General features: G+C 40.6%; 2 protein-coding genes across 9 annotated transcripts in view; both read left to right on the forward strand.

The window, feature by feature from the left end:
- trpm3 (transient receptor potential cation channel, subfamily M, member 3) overlaps window positions 1-8,652 on the forward strand; it is a 131,965-nt gene extending 123,313 nt beyond the window's left edge. For all 8 annotated transcript variants that reach the window (XM_055049273.1, XM_055049274.1, XM_055049279.1 and 5 more), the window contains one exon: window positions 15-8,652. In XM_055049273.1, coding sequence (XP_054905248.1) covers window positions 15-1,635 — 1,621 coding nt within the window. In that variant the 3' untranslated portion in view covers window positions 1,636-8,652. The remainder of the gene's footprint in view (window positions 1-14) is intronic.
- A 4,289-nt stretch (window positions 8,653-12,941) lies between these two features.
- Window positions 12,942-15,594, forward strand: klf9 (Kruppel-like factor 9). The gene is made up of 2 exons (XM_055049282.1): window positions 12,942-13,715; window positions 15,274-15,594. Exons 1-2 carry the CDS (start codon window positions 13,352-13,354, stop codon window positions 15,552-15,554), a joined length of 645 nt encoding a protein of 214 aa, XP_054905257.1. The 5' UTR covers window positions 12,942-13,351; the 3' UTR covers window positions 15,555-15,594.
- The last annotated feature ends 2,104 nt before the right edge of the window (window positions 15,595-17,698 follow it).

Raw genomic sequence — 17,698 nt, forward strand, 5'->3', positions numbered from 1 at the left:
CTCCTCTTCATCAGGGTGGAGAACATGGCTATGCGTTTGGAAGAGGTCAATGAGAGGGAACACTTTATGAAAGCATCGCTGCAGACTGTGGATATTCGCCTGGCCCAGATGGAGGATCTAATTGGGCGGATTGCTGTGGCTCTGGAGCGCGTGACGGGTGTTGAGCGTGTGGAGGTCAACAAAGCACGCTCCCGGACCTCATCTGACTGCACAGACTCAGCGTACATACTCCGCCAAGCTGAGTGCCCGGAGTCTGCATACATCCTCCGCCAAAGCAGCTTTAACAGCACAGAGGGGAATGCCTACCGCCTTCAGGAGGCATTGGAGGGAGCAGCTGAGGGCTCCATGTCCCCTCCCTCTCCTACTGGCATCACCGCTCGGGCAAGGAGTCACTCTTTTTATGTCGGGGGTGGACGTGCTATCGAACGTGCAAGTGGGGCTGAGCGAGCTGAAAGTTTCTTTAAGGAGCGCTCGCTCAGTCTCCACAGAGCTAATAGCTCGCAATCTGTGTCTTCAGCTGCCGCCACCAAGGAGTCTAAGCCCCTCCCACTGGCGACGCTGTCGGTTTCCCAGCAGCACCGTCCGTCGTCATGCATTGATATCTACGTCTCGACCTCTGAGGAGGTGGGGCCAGCCGAGGTCTTTCTTGATCCTCTCCGTGTGGTCCCACCCCTCCAGAGAGATTCCTCACTGCAGTCAGATATCATAGAGACGGTGCTGCCAGGAGGCCGTGACTTCAGCAGCACGGCTACTAGCGGCTTGGGCGACAGGCACTCGGAGGGCGGCGCAGGCAGCAGTGGAACGACTGGAGCTATGTATGACGACAGCGCGGCTGTTGATTTGTCGTTGTGCTCAGCAAGCCTCTTACCAGACACCACCCTACCTCCTTGGGATACGGAGCCGTCTCCACCTCCCTCCGCAGGGCTGCTCGAGCGCTCCAAGAGCAGCCGCTACCTCTCTACAGCAGGCACAGCTTTCCTTGATGAGCCTCCTCTAGTCAAGTCCCACAGCCTCATGTTCACGCCGAGAGGCTGTTACGGTGGGCTAGGGGCAGGAGTCCAGGTGAAGGCCGCAGAATACACCAGCATCACTGACTGCATTGACACCCGCTGTGTATCATCTCCATACACTCCTGCAGAATGCTCACACTCACCAGGAGGATCCACCTCATTCAGCTTTGATAAGCCGTCAGACATTAGCTCCTCTCACCCGGAGAGAGAGGCAGAGCTAAGTCACACAGAGTCCGACCCCGAGGACCCCGAGGACCTGATTCCAGCCTCCGATACTCCTCGCATTACAGGCCTCGGCAGGCCCAGCGGAGCTCCTCTCTGCTCCACCCTCTCCAGGCTGGAGCGAGCAAACAGCTGCTCCTCAGATGACTCCCATCCTTCACTCACTCTGGCTCCTCCTCATCGGAAGAGCCTGTCAGTGAGCGAGAGGATGGAGAGGGGACCGGGTTTGGGAGCAGACAGGGGACCTGGGCCTGGGGGACGGGGTCTTGCGGGGCACAGATACCCTTTCCTCAGGAGCAAGTCCGGAGCGAGACCCGACACAGCCAAAACTGACAGTCTGTCTATAAGGAAGCTGGCAACTCCATCAGCCTTCCGCAGCTTCGATAGACAAAACTACACGTGACAAGGGCCCACTGGCGCCCTCACACATTGTTAGGGCCTGGGTGAAGACTGAAAAGGGCCAAGTTATAGCAGGATGAAATTGCACATTGATGCTGATTTGGAACATATCTATACTTTATTCACTTACATTTTAGGTATGGAAAGGTTTAGGTGTGATCAGCATTGAGCATTGTTTTATTCTGAGCAAATAATAGAAAAGGGCAGAAGACTCAGAAGGTCTGTGTACATCACTTAAAAGAAAGAGTAATGAATTTAGACTAGTTGGTACCTCTTGTAGCAATGTAACTTACAATTGGGTGCCATGGAAATGGAAGTTATATTTGTCTTGTAGGTCTTCCACCAACCTAATTTACATCAAGTAGACATTGGTCACTGTTTTGCAACACATATCACAACCACACTAGACAGAAAGTCTACTGTTATCCTACCTGTAATGTGTGGTAGGCACTGTTAAATCCAAGAAACACAGAAAAGGGACAAGGAAGGAGATATTCAACTCATTTTGTAGTTTTTCATCAGCACAATTGCTGCAAAGGTTTCACTTTAAAGCCTTTCTTATTCATCATGGAATCCTGATACTCAAACACTACCAGGTTTAAAAGGTGACAATCTCCAGCAGAGAAAATGAGAACTGAACATATCGATACTTCTATCTCTCTCAACAACCCAAGTAATCCATGGATTTTTAACAAAGTACATCCATAAATGAAATTGTGTTGTAAAGTGGAAAGACAGAAGAATTGAGTACTGAAAGCCCTTACTGAAGTTAATAACAAATCACCAGAAAATCTTTGTTCCTAAATGAAGCTTCAAGACACAGTCCTTCTGGAGAAAGTAGGTTCATGCATTGTTGATGTTTGACCAGTTTCTGCATCGACTACTGTCTATAAAGATCCTAAAGGATTTTGCGGTAGTCTTTTATGAACTCAGATCTTTTTCCATCAGTTTGCTTTACTTTATAATGACCATAACTTGCTGAAAAATCAACCCTTGAATGATCATCAGATTCTTGAATGTTTTGGTAGATTTCTCCAACCGGTTTTAAAGGGGCTGTGTTGTGCATTTTTTGGGCACATAGTGCCAGTTTATAGAACAATCAAGTAACTATTTCCTTCAGTTGTTATAAAAAATAATATATACAAACAAGACTAAAATGCAATTTGACTTCACATTTTACCACCTTGAAATCAGGCCTCTGTCTCTTTAAAAGCTTCTGTTCTTTCAGACACTCCACCTTCAGCACCTCATCTCAACAATGTTTTTTTTTCATTAGGCCTTTAACAAAGTTCTTTGGAGCTTTGGATTGAAAAGAAATTTGTATGATAAGCTAAGGAGGTGCGCAATTCCGCCAGGGGTTAGCTAATTGCTGATGGCGCTAGTCTGAAGGAGCTGAGTGGGGAAGGCATGGGGGATGGATGCTCTGTGAGGTGGAATCTCATCTTGGGGACTGCAACTCCGAGATGAACTGCATGGAAAGGGCAGCATGAGTGCAAGCAAGCGCTTTGGCGCCCCCAAATGGTTGTGTGAAGTGCACAAAGAATTAATGCATGAAAGAATCAAAGCAACACTTCAGGTACGTCTTTGATGAGGCAATGACATTCTAACATGATAAGCTCAAAAAAGTCAGATAGCCAAAGCTTAACTAGGTTTTAATTTAACAATCATTTTTTTAGGGTCTTTGGTTTTACCCATTGTGGTATTTATACAACATGTCAACAATCAGAAATATTTTTATTGGCCATATATTAGAGCTAAACTTGCTGATATTATCTGCACTGATGAGGAACATGATGAGTTTCTATACTAGAAGGCAACCTGTTTCATAGTAAAATACACCCCATTTTGTTTCAGTGATAATACCCTGTTCTAGTCCACTTTATTACACATAATTAAACTTATGGACTAATTTGATTTGATTATTTGGGTCAGAACAAATATTTAAAGTAAATTTTACATAACTGGCCCCATTAGAAATACATTTACTAAGAAAAATGTTGACAAACTTACTTTCTCTGCTGTAATTTATCAGTAGCCAACGTTTACACATACAAGCTTTAAAGTAGTCAAAATAGGATTACATTTTAAAATTATTATTGAATTCAAAAGGATCATCAAGATAAACTGACAAATCATCATTATTTCTCATTTGAAACAATCCCTTATTTGTAAGGGATTGAAGTGGGTTGTAACAGATTTACAAAAACTTTCTGATACCTCTGAGCTTGTGCTTCAGATATTGGTTATACATAAAAGTGTGCATAGTGAGACTACATAGACGCACAACTTTTTGTCTGAAACCTTTTCAACCTTGTCCCCCAGAGCTCTAACAAGTGCAATTGCAAAAGATGAGGCTAAGTGGGCGCTATAAACCTATGATCCAGCCTTGGCTTGAAACGAACCTGGTTTGAACTTTTCTTCTTTTGCCTGTGACTTACACCAAAAATCTCCTCACTTAGTGAATCATAGATCTGTTGTTTTCAGCCATACTTCAGATTTTAGCAGTGGTATTATTTTTCGATCCAGCTTCACCTAATAGATCCGTCCTTCATCTTTTCAAATATCCCCATTTGTTGTATTCATTTTTTGCAGTGAAAGTCAAAGCAAGCCACCTAAAAGAGACTGTAAAGGAAGCAGCTGATGGATGACACGCCTAAATATAAACTATGTACAGGTCACAACAATTGCTTTATATTTTGTTTTTTAAAAAAGCACGAATTTATTCATTTACTTCTTAAAAAAGCTTGAGAATAAGCTATTGAGTATATGCACTTTTGGTGAGATTTAACAAAGGTGTGCATCTTAGATCACATGAAGGAAGCAGATCATCAAACGATGAGCGCTAGATTCATGTTTTTACATTTCAAATTTTTATTCTGGTGGAAAAAGTAGGGGGGGAGAAAGATGCCTATCTCCAACAGATTTGCAAAGATAATAACGGTGAGATTATTAAAATCTATCTTGAGCTTGATGTTTATAAACACTTTCTCACCATTTCAATTCAGTTTAATCATGATGTATTTATTTTAAGATGATGATTCTATTTATATCTATTTTCTTGCTCATTAGCGATGATTATAGTAAATGCCTGTTTGAATTACAAAATGATATTTATATGTTTTCAGTGATATTTTTGTCAGATTTTAAGTATTTTCTAATTAAGCTTTTAAATATGATAAAGGATGACCACCTACATGCACTAAATGATAATGTAAAATATTTATTAAATATAGATTAGTCTCAAATGCTGTACATTTCAATTATATTTAAAGTATTTAAAGTAGTTTTTATTGTGTGTTTTATCAACCGACTTATGAGATTTTTCTAATGTTGATATGGCAATACACAGTTGCCAGTATACCAAACTTAGGGTGCCTTTTGGGCATGGATGGAGTATGTTGGGATTCACGTGATTCAAGAAGTGTCTCATTTTTTGTCTTTTTTTTTTCTCTCATTAAGGGGTCAACTATCAGTAATGATTTATTCATAGACTTTTGTTGTTCCCTTTCCCATCTACTGTACATAGTGGAGGAATTGTTATTGCGAGATAACGTCATTGCTTGTATGGTTTTATAATTTATTTAAATACACCAAAAATCGTGTGAGATGTCTTTAGCACTGTGGCTTTGTGGATTAAGAGAGCAAATGAATCTGTTTGCATGCGACAGTGAGACGTTATCTTGAGGACTGAGCTTCTCCGCTCGGCTGGTGCTGCTGTTGCTGGAGCTCTTCTGTCTAGCTTTAGTTGACTGACCTGATTTGCCTCACCCCGTCTTTCAATCAAAACTCTTCTAGACTGTTAAACATTTCCAGTTGATGATGTTTTAAACACATTAAGCAACTGTAGTGCTTTCATCTGCAAAACCAGACGTCGCCAAACATTTATTTAAGGAAAGCCTCAATGAAATGTCCCTTCAACCAAAAGGTGCATCTGCATGTGTTGGAATATAGCATAAAAACATGTCAGTAATTTAATTCAGATTGTAAAACTCATTTATTCTAGTTTTGTTACACACAGATATATTCCCAGTGCTTAAAGTGGTTAAATCTGTTGATTGTAGCTTATAGCTAATGAAGTACCACAAATTTGTTTCTTAAAAGAGCTGAAAAATGAACACGAACAATACAAAAATTTTAACAAAAGTTATATTATGACCAAGCTTCTATTTGAAACCCGACAGCTGTCTAAAGTTTTTTATAAGTGAAAGCCAAAAAGGGTCAGTGCTGAAGAACCTGACTGTTTGCAAAGGACTGAGTCCAACCATATCAGTGACATGCTACATTGAAGGAAAAAAGTGTGTTAGAAATAGAAACATGGTTGACTGCAGCTTTGACAAGTTTGTTAAACAGCACTTTTTCGAGTGGAACGAGGAGTTCACAAGATAATAGAGTACAGCCGATTAAAGGCTTCACGAACCACCACACACCAGGACTTTCTGACTCCTGAGTGGGAACGCATCAGGAACGTCTCACACGGACTAAGATTCCAGACAGGAGCCAAAAGGAATCAGTGCCACTGTAAAACTGGCTGGCCCTTTTTTTTATTCTCACAGTTTTACATTAACAATTAATTGAAAATGTAATTGTTGCACTTAGCTTCAGTCATATTAAAATAGTTCAATTTTCATCTGGTAGACCAAGGGTGTGCAACCTGCAGAAATAGAGCCCCAAGTGGCTCTTTTCTTACTAAACATATAAAATATTGCCCATTTTAAAGTTTCTACATTTGATTTTATCAAGGAACGCTGATCACATCCTGATGAATTTGTATTCTAGCTAAAAGTCATATTTGCATTTCATTTATAAATCAAGGTAAAAAATCTGGATGAAGCGGAGACACAAGCATCCAAAGTCATCGTGGTTCAGCATGTCGTTTACACAGTCAACAATGATTTTAAGAGCCAAGTCACCATGTTGCTCCACTGTCCAACTCCAGTTTCAAAGTCACCAGGAAGCTACTTACCAGGAAATTTCAGAGCATTTTCCTCAGCTGCTGACATTTATGGAGATATTGATTTTGTTTTCCAGTACAAAAGTATTCCAAAATTTGGCACCTCCCCACACTTTCAAAAGCCTGTTTTATTGACTCTAATGCTAATGTCACAGGGCTGGATTCCCCACACCTGGACCTTGACCTGAACAATAATCCATCTTTACAATTATTCATTGTCAAGATGAAGGAATTCATAATCCTCACTCTGCTGTGATTATGCCTAAAGTTTGTACGCCTTTTTAACAGTTGTTTTTCTTCCACTTATCATAATTAATGTGTTTGGACACAGTCCTTGGAGAGTAGCCAGCTTCTTTATGAAAATAAAAAAAACTTTCATGGCTCAACTTCTTTTTAGAACGGCCGATAACTGTCTCCTGGACAACTGCCAAGTCAGTCGTCTTCCCCATGAGTTGTGATAGGCCATGACATCAGATTTCTAAATTTCAAATCTTTTTTTTATTGGGGCCATGTAACATTTCGAATTTTCTGAGAAAGTGGCCATTAGCTTGTTATTTGCTGGGTGCCGCAAATCCAAGTTCCTATGACCTTCTATAACTTTTTAAGTTAAATTTAAAAAAAAAAAAAACAGCTTCTTAAAAATCACTTTCTAATAAGCTGAGGTGCATCTGTATTGTTCGGAATATAAACTTAAGGTTTGCAGTGCCATTGCAAGGTCAGAATTGACCATAAAAATCGAACAGAACCAGAGTCGTACTCTGTTTGCTTCGATAGGTGTGTGGGTTGCATTGTGGATATGAAAGGATGATCCTAGGTCAGTGCTCAGGGACAATATTACCCCAGTGATGCAAGTTATAAAGTGTTTCACTGAGATACAGTCGAATAACAGAAAGAAAAGAACGACACAGATCAGTTTGTTTAGAGCTGAAGGCATCCAATTTAATCACTGTGCTTTATGAGTCTAACCCAGAATTTGGGAGATTTTAGAGTATACATATAAATATATACATATATATACATTGTGTTTTGTCTTAAAAGATAGCAATAGCATATGAATGAATGTCTTCATACTGGCTCATCTTGCTCACCTCCTGAAGTGTAAAATGCTGATAGTAAAAGCAAAACGGCGGGACTTTTTTCTCTCTCTTTTATTTCCACCTTTTTTCTTCCCTACAGTGCTGACATTGAGTAGGCTTTGGTCATGCACAGTTGCTGCTTCCATTTTGAACCAAACCAAACCGTCAAGCCAAATGGAGACGGGCTAAGTTGCGTTTTGTTGACCTATTGTCCAATGAGATGTGACAGGCGGGAGATGAAAGGCGCTAAGGTTGAACAGTTCAGCTCAAGCTCTGTGTGAAAAAGTATGAAAACAAATGACTATGTTTGACCTAAGCCCTTCCCTTTTGGCCTGCTGCAATATATATATATTTATTTTTTTGTGATCTGTTTATCCCCACTGCAAAGACTATCAAATGACAGATTTGTTCTGGGCTTGTAGAAACAACTAGTATGATTTATACATCTACATGGCTGTTGTGGAAGGAGTTGTTACAACAGGAGATGTGAATGTGTGAAACCAGACATGTAAAACACACCATCAACAGGGAGGCATGCCAGGACAATACAGCCCTCCATATAGTCTAAGTGTACAGTATTTTAAAAATATTTTCTAACGCTATATCACACGGTGTAGGGGAAAGATGAGCATTTATTGATAATCAAGAGATTGTTCCTTTTTTTCTCCTTTTATATGAAATCCGTTGACAAGTGAGCTGAAGGAGAGTTTTTACACGCACAAACTTCTGCAATAATGGTTGATGTTAAACTAAAAGGGACGTAGTGTATCCCACCTATTGGTCACACTTAAGTTTATGTCCTTTGAATGCATGCAGTTCTTCCACTCAGCTTGTGCACAGATGACTTGTAACGTTGACCGAGAGAAAGACGGAAAGAAATTACCATATGAAATAAAAGTAGTGCGTATTTGGATGCAAATACAAATCTGTACTCTTCAATGTGACTAGGATCCTGTCTGGCATGCATTGTTAAATAAACAGTTATAGATTGGTATCTGAGTAGTGCGTGTCTCTTTTAATTCTTGAAACAATTTCAGCCAGAAATTGACAAAGTAATGAGCATTTTAATATCATGTCCATTTGTCCCCAGATACGTCAAAGTCTGTAGACATTGGTTGTCATCCAGATGAGTGGGATTGTTCATGCTGTCATATTTCAAACTTGAGCTGCTGTAGACAAAAGACAAGCTTTACAAACAGGAAAGGGGTGGGGGGGAGTCATGTAAAATTTCAGTGATTTAGTTTTTCACAGTAGAGTTGCACAACTTATTTGTCGTTTGCATTTATTTTCTTTTTATCTGAATGAAATTGAACTAGATGACAATAAAAAAAAGTTGATGCATTAACTCACCCAAAGCATCTGTATGCTAATATCTGACATGCAGCAGTTAAAGACTTTGGTAGTTTTATTTGGTGTAAATACAGATCAGTCTGAAATGAACAGTTAATCAAAACCACAGGAGACTTTTATTGTCTTAGGGCAACTTCAAAACTTAGTAGCACTATTTGCTGTTTAGTGAAGTTTTAAACTGTGGTCACATTTGCATTGGGAAGTTCTCTTCTTGTGAATGTCAACTGGGAACTTTTTAGGATGCTGCGGAGCCCTAAGTTTGGTATCCGACACGGCTTTTGCATATACAACATGTATCAAAGTGCAAGTATAAACAACTTTATTAGCAGTTCTGACAGTTTGTATCTTTTTCAACCAGTGATACACACTGCATAACAACTAGTGGAGAAGATGTTACTTCTATATCTGAATGCAGAGAAAACAGGGAAATTCACTCTAGTTTTTGTGTTTCTAATTGTAGATCGCAACAAATAGAAAACTGCACTGGTGCTTCAACTTGCAACTAACTAGAAAGTGCTCTACTGACACGACGTCTTCCTCAGATTTGAGCTTCAACTTCCGAGATAAATCCAATGCTGCATCAACTGCCTGCTTATGAGCACAGAAAAACACACATTGCAAATGTGAAAATGTTTTAAGGGCTCATAAAAAAAGCATTGGTATAAAGCTCAGATTATTTTGTTAGTTTTATGCTTCAAATCAATTTTGTTCATGGCCTCTTTCAGACAACTTTATCACTCCAGTTGAGCGATAAACTTAACTTGAGCTGTTAAGTTTATCACTCAAGACTAATCAATATAGATGTCAAGAGAGTTAATCAGTATTTATATTTAATAACCTTCATCTTTTGATTGTTATATTGACATTGTTACAATCTGATGCTACAAGTTTAATCTTTTATTCTGTTGCTGGTGTACATGCCTCCAGTGCTATCCCCTGTCATCGGTCACTATGCTAACTAGCCTGAGCAACCATGACAGGCTTTGCTATCTGGAAGAAGCTATAGGGTAGCAGAAAGACCCTCCTCCTGGCTCTGATTGGTTTCTACTGACCAAGTCTGTATTTCTGCAGATAGCGCTCAAAAGGCAGGAGAGCATGATTGTTTTGTTGTTGTTGTTGTTGTTGTTGTTGTTTTTCCCCCCACAGACTACCTGTTTTGTACTATAATGTCACAACATAATGACACTTTTAACAAATACATAAATAAAGGCATATTCTTCTTTTATTTATTTATTAATTAATTATTATTATTTTTTATTTTTTTTTACAAAAGTTACATACTGCAGCTTTAAGGTCCCATCAGATCTTTGGTCAGCCCTGCACAACCTTGAAACAGATCCTCTCTGCAAAAATCCCGCAGTGTCGCTTTAAGGCAGCAATGAAGTAATTCTAGACCAAATTGTATGTTTTTTCTTTATGGTTTCATGCAATTTGATCAACACGTGTCAGAGTTCTTAACTGTGCCGTGTATTTTGATTGCTGTGGACACATGCAGTCTGTCTTGATGGATGGACTGGGAATTCCAGTCCTTCCGCTTGTGGGTGTGCTGGTGTGGTCGCGTGCATGTGTATGCGTGTGCCCTAAGAGTGTGTGTTGGTGGTAAAGGAGCCTGTTAGCTCAAGGAAGCGGGGCCCGCAGTGCTGAGCTCGCTCACATTGCCACACGTGGACATGGGAACATTTTGTACCGACGTTCTGCACGTGTCCTCTCATTCTCTCCCTGTAGAAGCGCGCGCGCGCCCCCTGCACACTGAAAAACAACCTTATCTCTGCCACGACCGTGTCAACATGACGATATGACCCAGAAGTACGGCGCAATCCTGAACTCTTGCACTTTGTCGAGAGAACAAGGGTGGGGGTGGGTGGGGGTGGAAGCGAGGGGAGCAGGAGAGACTGCGACAGCCGCAGAAGCGCCTCCTCTTTCACTGAAATGTTTACAGCCTCGCTGTAGGAAGAGCAGGGGGAGCCAGAGTTCAACGAGACCCCTTTTCTTGGAAATGTGGGGGTTCTGCACCTGAATCCAGAAAAAGGAGGATGTGAACGGGGGATAGTGTCAATGGGGAGTGTATGTCGGTTTTGTTGGGACAGCACAAGTTTGTAGAAACACAGATGGGAACTTTGTTTCTACGGACAGACATCTTAAAGTCACTTGTACATTTTGTTCCTGTAGGGCAGATAGGTACCATCCAAAGAGAAAGGCTGGTATTTTAAATACTAAAACAAACAAAAAAAATTTTTTTGCCAGTAAATAAAGATGTTCTGAAAGAGAGAATACTTTACCAAAACAGAAAAAAACAAAAACATGAATCTCCAATGTTTATTTAATTTTCGATCTCTTTTTCATTGTGCAAAGAGGAAGAATTGCACAATCTCTGCACCCTGAAAACAGAATTTCAAAGAACTTAAACCACATGAACCACCCACTGCACTCGAAGTACCCCCCTTATTTTAAAGCAAGGGGTTGGGAAAGAGAAATTGGTTTTGTTACAGTTTCAACTGGACTATCAGCATATGTGTTGCTGGCATTTCTTAATGGCTCAGAGAAATGTGGAAGCATGAAGACATATTCTGAAGACAGATAAAAAAATATATATCTTCAAAGACCAAGAAATAAACTTTATGACTACTCCTGGACTACAAGCTAAACAATGCTGTAAAGGTTGCAGGGAATGGAAACTAACTGTTTGTCACTGGAGTTAAAACTTTTTCTGTGTTTGAATTTGTTTTCTTAATTTCTTGTAAAACTTTTATTGTGTTTGTATCTCTTTAAGAGTTCAAGTGCAGCTGTAGGGACAGTAGGAATGAGCAATAAGGGGTGTGTCACATTGAATGAGACAGTTTCAATAACACAAAACAGACCACAGCAGCTAGTTTTGGTTAACACATAATAAACATAACACATATCATGACCCTTAATTTGTAACTTTCTTTAAATAGTGGCCTGATAGTTCTTCTCATCACAAGTCTATTAATGGAAATAAATGGTCCAACTGCCAGTTTTAATGAAAGCAGGTTTTGTTTGTGCCTTGACAACTGGTTACATATACACTAATTTTCTCATTTCAAATCTTAGTCTATTTCTATGATTTTTAAAACTGTGGTACCACTGCCACTGGGGACATCTCTGGCAGTGACACTTGTGTCGGATTCATTGGTTAAATACACAGCAATGTATAAAGCTAGTAATCACAAGTAGGCAAAAAGGTGATTTCTTAAAATACATAGAACTTTGCTTTGGCCAAAAACTACTCCTCATTTGTAAGGCTGTTCTCAATAAAATACTGTAATAATGTATATCTGTAGATTTCATGCCTTTAAATATTGGAGCAACACTTTCAGAAACTTAATTAGACACAAAACAGAAACAGTATTACTATTGCAATCTCTATGCTTAGATGCAGAGTGGCCATATTGAATTTCCAGATTCATGCTAATGAAAACTGTGCCACTTGTATTTTCTGTAGTTTGTTGCTATTGGAACTCGAGAAATCTGACATTGAGCACAAATTCAAAGCATATTACACGGTGCTAATCATCCGAACATATACTTCAAGTGCTGAATATTTATTTTTGATGATGATTTGACGTTATTTGTTGATAAAAGTTAAGATTCAGCGTGACCAAACAATTTTTTAAATTTATGCATTCTATCATTTTTGTTGTTGTTTAACACAAGCTTCCGTAGTTGCTTTAGCTGAATTATTTTACTGTTCAACTAAAGTGCCTAAGTTTATATTCACATGAGTGCCAAGCAGAAACTTTAAAAAGTCAATTTTACACTCCGTAATCCATATTTCCCAGCCATATTCTCGACTCAAACGCAACATCACAAAATCCGGCCTGTGATTGGTCCAAGTCTCCGTCGCTCACGCTGGAGAAACGGCAGCTTTAAGAGACGAGTCACAGCCGCCAACAGCCAATCGCGGCGCGTCTCTATTATGACACAGCGGTGTTCCGCGAAATTGTTTCTTGGAGTTGAGAGAACTGACTGTTGCTCACTGTAAAATAGGACAAGTGGACGCCGGAGTGCAAGCTCAGAGACCGGTGGAACATACGTCTCAGGAGCACAGTAGCTTAAAGGAGGGAAGAAAAGAGCACGACTAAAGAAGAAGAACAGGAAAGGAGCACAACTGTTATCTCTCTTGAGGCGGCGTTCATTTGTCCGCCCAGCATCCTCCAGAAGAAAACGTTCCGTCTTTTTCGAGACAGGGACTGAGGCCGGCACGTGTGGATCATTAGCCACGTTTCCAAGGAGGACTGCGGTCTGACCACGACTCTTCGGATTGTTTTCCAGACTCCAACTCTGCGCAGACTGCCTGCACTCCACCCAGATCTGCTCCAGCGATGTCGGAGGCTGAGGTCTCTGTGGACTGCGTCCCCACTTGTCCTCTGGAGAGGACAGAGGACGTATTTAAAGACAGCCAAGAAAACGGCACTTTACTGATGGTGGCGATGATTTTACTGGACTTAAAGAAATGCGGTCCAGACGCAGGAGACGGCAGATGTCTCGGCGGTGCCATGGAAGCGGGAAGGCAGGAGAAAGAGGAGCGGGGGAGCAGTCGGGTGTCTCCGGTTCTCAAAAAGCCCCGGAACAAGGCGCCGGGCAGAACGGAGACCCCCGAGAAGAAGCACGGCTGCCCCTTTGCCGGGTGTGGGAAAATGTACGGGAAGTCGTCCCACCTCAAAGCCCACCTCAGGGTCCACACCGGTGAGTGCGGGCTCGGCCGGTCGACACGCCTACAAAAAAAAGTCACCGGCTCGGTTCTGTCGACCGCAGCAAACCCGCGTTGCGTCACTTGGAGCCGACTATAATTAGCCACTACCTTCATTATTATTTCAGGCGGATTTACGGCGGTGTTACTGATTCCAAAGTCACAGTTTATGTATGTTATTATTATCATTATCATATGCTGGACAAACAGTCGTATCTTTGTTTGACTTGTGAAGCGTTCCCGCGAGAGGGAACACGTTCAGGGACAGGTGGTCCATTGGGTTCGGCTGCTTCGGGAGTGACTTGGCCAGGTCATATCATGTCTGCCACTGGCTGAGCAGGCAGAAAAAGAGGCGTGCGTTAGATCAATTGTGTCTTAATGCGTTGTTGACACGCAGCAGCAGGACGCGGGCTCCTGAGGGAACATCGCGTTCTTCCCGTGCGTGACACGTTGTTGGGGCGTAATAAATCACAACGAGCGCTAATTAACTCCAGGCACGATTTACTTGGAGAATAATTTAAAACGCAGCTACGACCTCGGTCAACATATTGTCTTATGACGCGTCAGAAAGGTACGGGTCAATCCGTCCCCGTTGTCACTGTGTTCTTGTGCAGAGGTAACCCACCCTGCGCCTCCGCTTCCTCATACGTCAGCCACCTCCACACCCCTCCGTCCAGTTGTAAACAAGAGCGGACATGTGGTTTCGGTGGCGCACGTGGAGGAAGTGGGGTGTGGCCATGCGTGTTTTGTTTTTTTTTTTTATTTTTGCATGCAAACTCTAAATCGAGTGAAAACATTTGTTTACGGATTCTAACGGGGCGGTATTTTTATGCAGCCAGTTCATTTTAAGCACACTTGTTTTCCCTAAATTACCTTTGTGACGTAGCTCCTCTGAGATGACTTCTAAGTTGTTGTTTTTTTTCTCTCGAAACATCTGTAAGATGTCTTCCAGAGTCGCATTGGGACCGAGCTGCAGCGTTCAATGGGCGAAAGGCAGGGTACAGACTGTACAGAATGTTAATCTTTTCCAGGGAAACGGAGACACGCAGAGGAACTGACAATAGGCTACATGCACATAGTTACTGGTAGGGAAAAATGAGACTGACCAACTAACTCAACAGTCAAGTTTTTGGACTGTGTCAGAGTGCAAGGAGAGAATCCATGCAGCACTGGAAGAACAAGCTCAATGCAGGACTTTGTTGCTACAAGGCAGTGTTACACTCTGTCCTGCTGCATGTGTCTTAAGTAACAGACAATGTACAAGAAGAAATCCATCATTAAAACATTCTTTTCAGCTTTATTTTTTTTTTTATCAGCATAGATTAAATGCAAACATTGTGAAATGTCATGCAGTCCATCAGACCAGCCGCTATCTTAAAACTTGGAAGAACTGTAAATACACATCATTGGCTTTTACTGGTGATGCATATATACGGTGATTGGCTGACATTTTTATGAGGCATTGACAAAAAATAAATAAATCATTATAAACTTGTTAAACGTGTGATAAACAATTAACAATAAAAATAAGGGATTATGCGTGTGTGTTCCCAGGGGAACGTCCCTTCAAATGCACCTGGCCAGACTGCAGTAAGAAGTTCTCCAGATCGGACGAGCTCACACGCCACTACCGCACGCACACGGGCGAGAAGCGCTTCAACTGTCCGCTGTGTGAAAAGTGCTTCATGAGGAGCGACCACCTGACCAAACACGCCCGGCGACACGCGGGCTTCCATCCCAGCATGCTGCAGGGCTCCAGTATTGCCAAGAGACGCCGCTGCTCCACCTCCATATCCTCCTCCGACTCTGGGGACCAAAGTCCTGCAGGAATCTGAAACACCTACTGTCCATGATTGGTTTTATATATATATATATATATATATATATATATATATATATATATATATATATATATATATATATATATATATATATATATATATAACATATATATAGAGAGAGTGAGAATGGTGTTTATTAGAAGGTAACATACCCTGCTGTACCGCTACGTGAATCTCTCAGTCAGCCAGACAAATATTCAGGGACTTTCCTTTCACACTTGCAACAGCAAGCTGATTGTCATTTAACTAGAGTTCGCTGACTCATTCCCTGAGGTAATTTATATTTATTGAGGGTTGTTCAGGGTCTGGCAGAGATGACTAGTTATTCTTTTTTTCTTTTTGTCCAGGTTCATTTATGGGTTTTCTTAAAGAACGTCAAATCAAAGCAAAGTTCATTTACATAGACAGTGTTGCTCTTAGAAACTCACGCTCCATTTCAAGATGCAGCCTAACATTGGCCACGGCATCTGACATTGGATCAAATCCGAGTTCTGAAGTTTTAGAAATATTCCTATCGTCCAGTGTGAAGAATGACACACAATTTCTTTTACAGTTACTTTTCCGTCAAACACAATGTGAATGCACTATACAACAGTATTACCATGTGAATAAATTAAACAGACAGGACATAGATTCAGGTTAGTGTAGTTTATGAGAGTGTAATAAGAAAAGTTATAATATAGAGATGCAGAGCTTAGCTATTTAATTTCATATATGTTTGGCTACAGACCTCAGCTGTGCTTTGAGCTGCTAAAATTGAAATGTTTTTATGCAACAATAAACTTGCAGATACATGCACGGAAAAAAAAAATCTAAATACATTTACAATACTTCACCAGTCTCACGCGGTGGGAGGGGGATCCGACTTCAACATTTGTGTTTCATTCAGACTTGAATCTTAAGAGGTGCAGAAAAACATAACAGGGTAAAACCTTTTTAAGCTGAGCTGAAGTCATTGTGAAATAAAAAAAATGCCGCTTGTTTTCATTTTCCAGGCCGTGACGGTTTGTGTTCAGTGGAAGTGTGTGCCTTTGTAGCATAGGAGAATGTTGGCGTCATAATCTCTGGGAAGGTTGGGGGAGATGACCCCCTGAATGGACTCGTTTCATATTCTTCATGTTGCATTTTCTCAGAAACACTTTACCGATCAACAGATCAGTGACTCTCTCCAATACCAACTGTGCCAGTGGCTGTACATTGAAAACTTTACATTATTTTGTGTGTAAATTGTGTTTTGTAAGCGAATAATGTCATGTTTTGGTCTTGTCTGATAAAATCACACCCCCTCCCCCCATGTGGTGACATGGAAGCACAACATTTTCCAAAATCCTCAAAAATATAATTTTTTTCATTGTTATTGTTCATCGTAGCACTTTGAGGACTGCGTTCATTACTACTTTGTTGAGAGCGATTGTATTCCATCATGTAGCATGTGTTTCTTTTTGCTTGTCTGGTTATCTTTTATAATATTACTACTAACAAAGTGAGAGGTCTTATTAAATCACTACTTTCCTTAGCTTAATTTTTATATTTGTTTCCACACATTACATATGTTTGCTGAGTGAATTCCTGTTTTTCTTTTGTCGCATTAAGATAACTGTGATTAGATGCTGGTGCCTTTCTGTAATCAGGAACTGTCAATCCAAACCTCATGCTATTGCAATACACACCACTGTGTAATAATTAATCCTCAACTTTATCATTAAAATAGCTTTTTATTTCCTTTTAAATATTTAGCTGTCACTCATTTTGTCCTTATCGTACACACATTTATACTCATGAGCTAAGAGAGCTGGTCAAACTACGACTCCGAGCAGACAGTTTTTCATTTGCTTTTTGTTTATTAATCACCTTCATACACTGCACATGACAATAACATTGGTAAATACTGTAATGGAACTGTTTACAATACATAAAAGTCATTTAAAAAAGAGGAAACTCAAGAAAAAATCAACATGTTAAAAATATCTTCCTTCCTCAAATAAACCAAAGATAACGGCAATAAATATACCCACAGCTTTTTAAGCCTCTCTGTCCTTAAGGCATAATCTAATTGCATTAAACAACTGAATCAGAGAAGGGAGTGGGTTGTAAATGAGGGATTCTGGTGCTCCAAGTTGGTGACGTCCTTGATGTTG

The sequence above is a fragment of the Poeciliopsis prolifica genome, unplaced genomic scaffold (genome assembly GCF_027474105.1).
Source record: "Poeciliopsis prolifica strain line A6 unplaced genomic scaffold, Auburn_PproV2 SCAFFOLD028, whole genome shotgun sequence".
Classification (NCBI taxonomy): domain Eukaryota; kingdom Metazoa; phylum Chordata; class Actinopteri; order Cyprinodontiformes; family Poeciliidae; genus Poeciliopsis; species Poeciliopsis prolifica.

What these genes read in the sequence shown, in the direction of transcription:
- klf9 (XM_055049282.1), top strand. Translation starts at nt 13,352, where the DNA reads ATGTCGGAGGCTGAGGTCTCTGTGGACTGCGTCCCCACTTGTCCTCTG. An exon ending in CCACCTCAGGGTCCACACCG is followed by an intron (nt 13,716 to 15,273) that starts GTGAGTGCGGGC and finishes GTGTGTTCCCAG; the next exon opens with GGGAACGTCCCTTCAAATGC.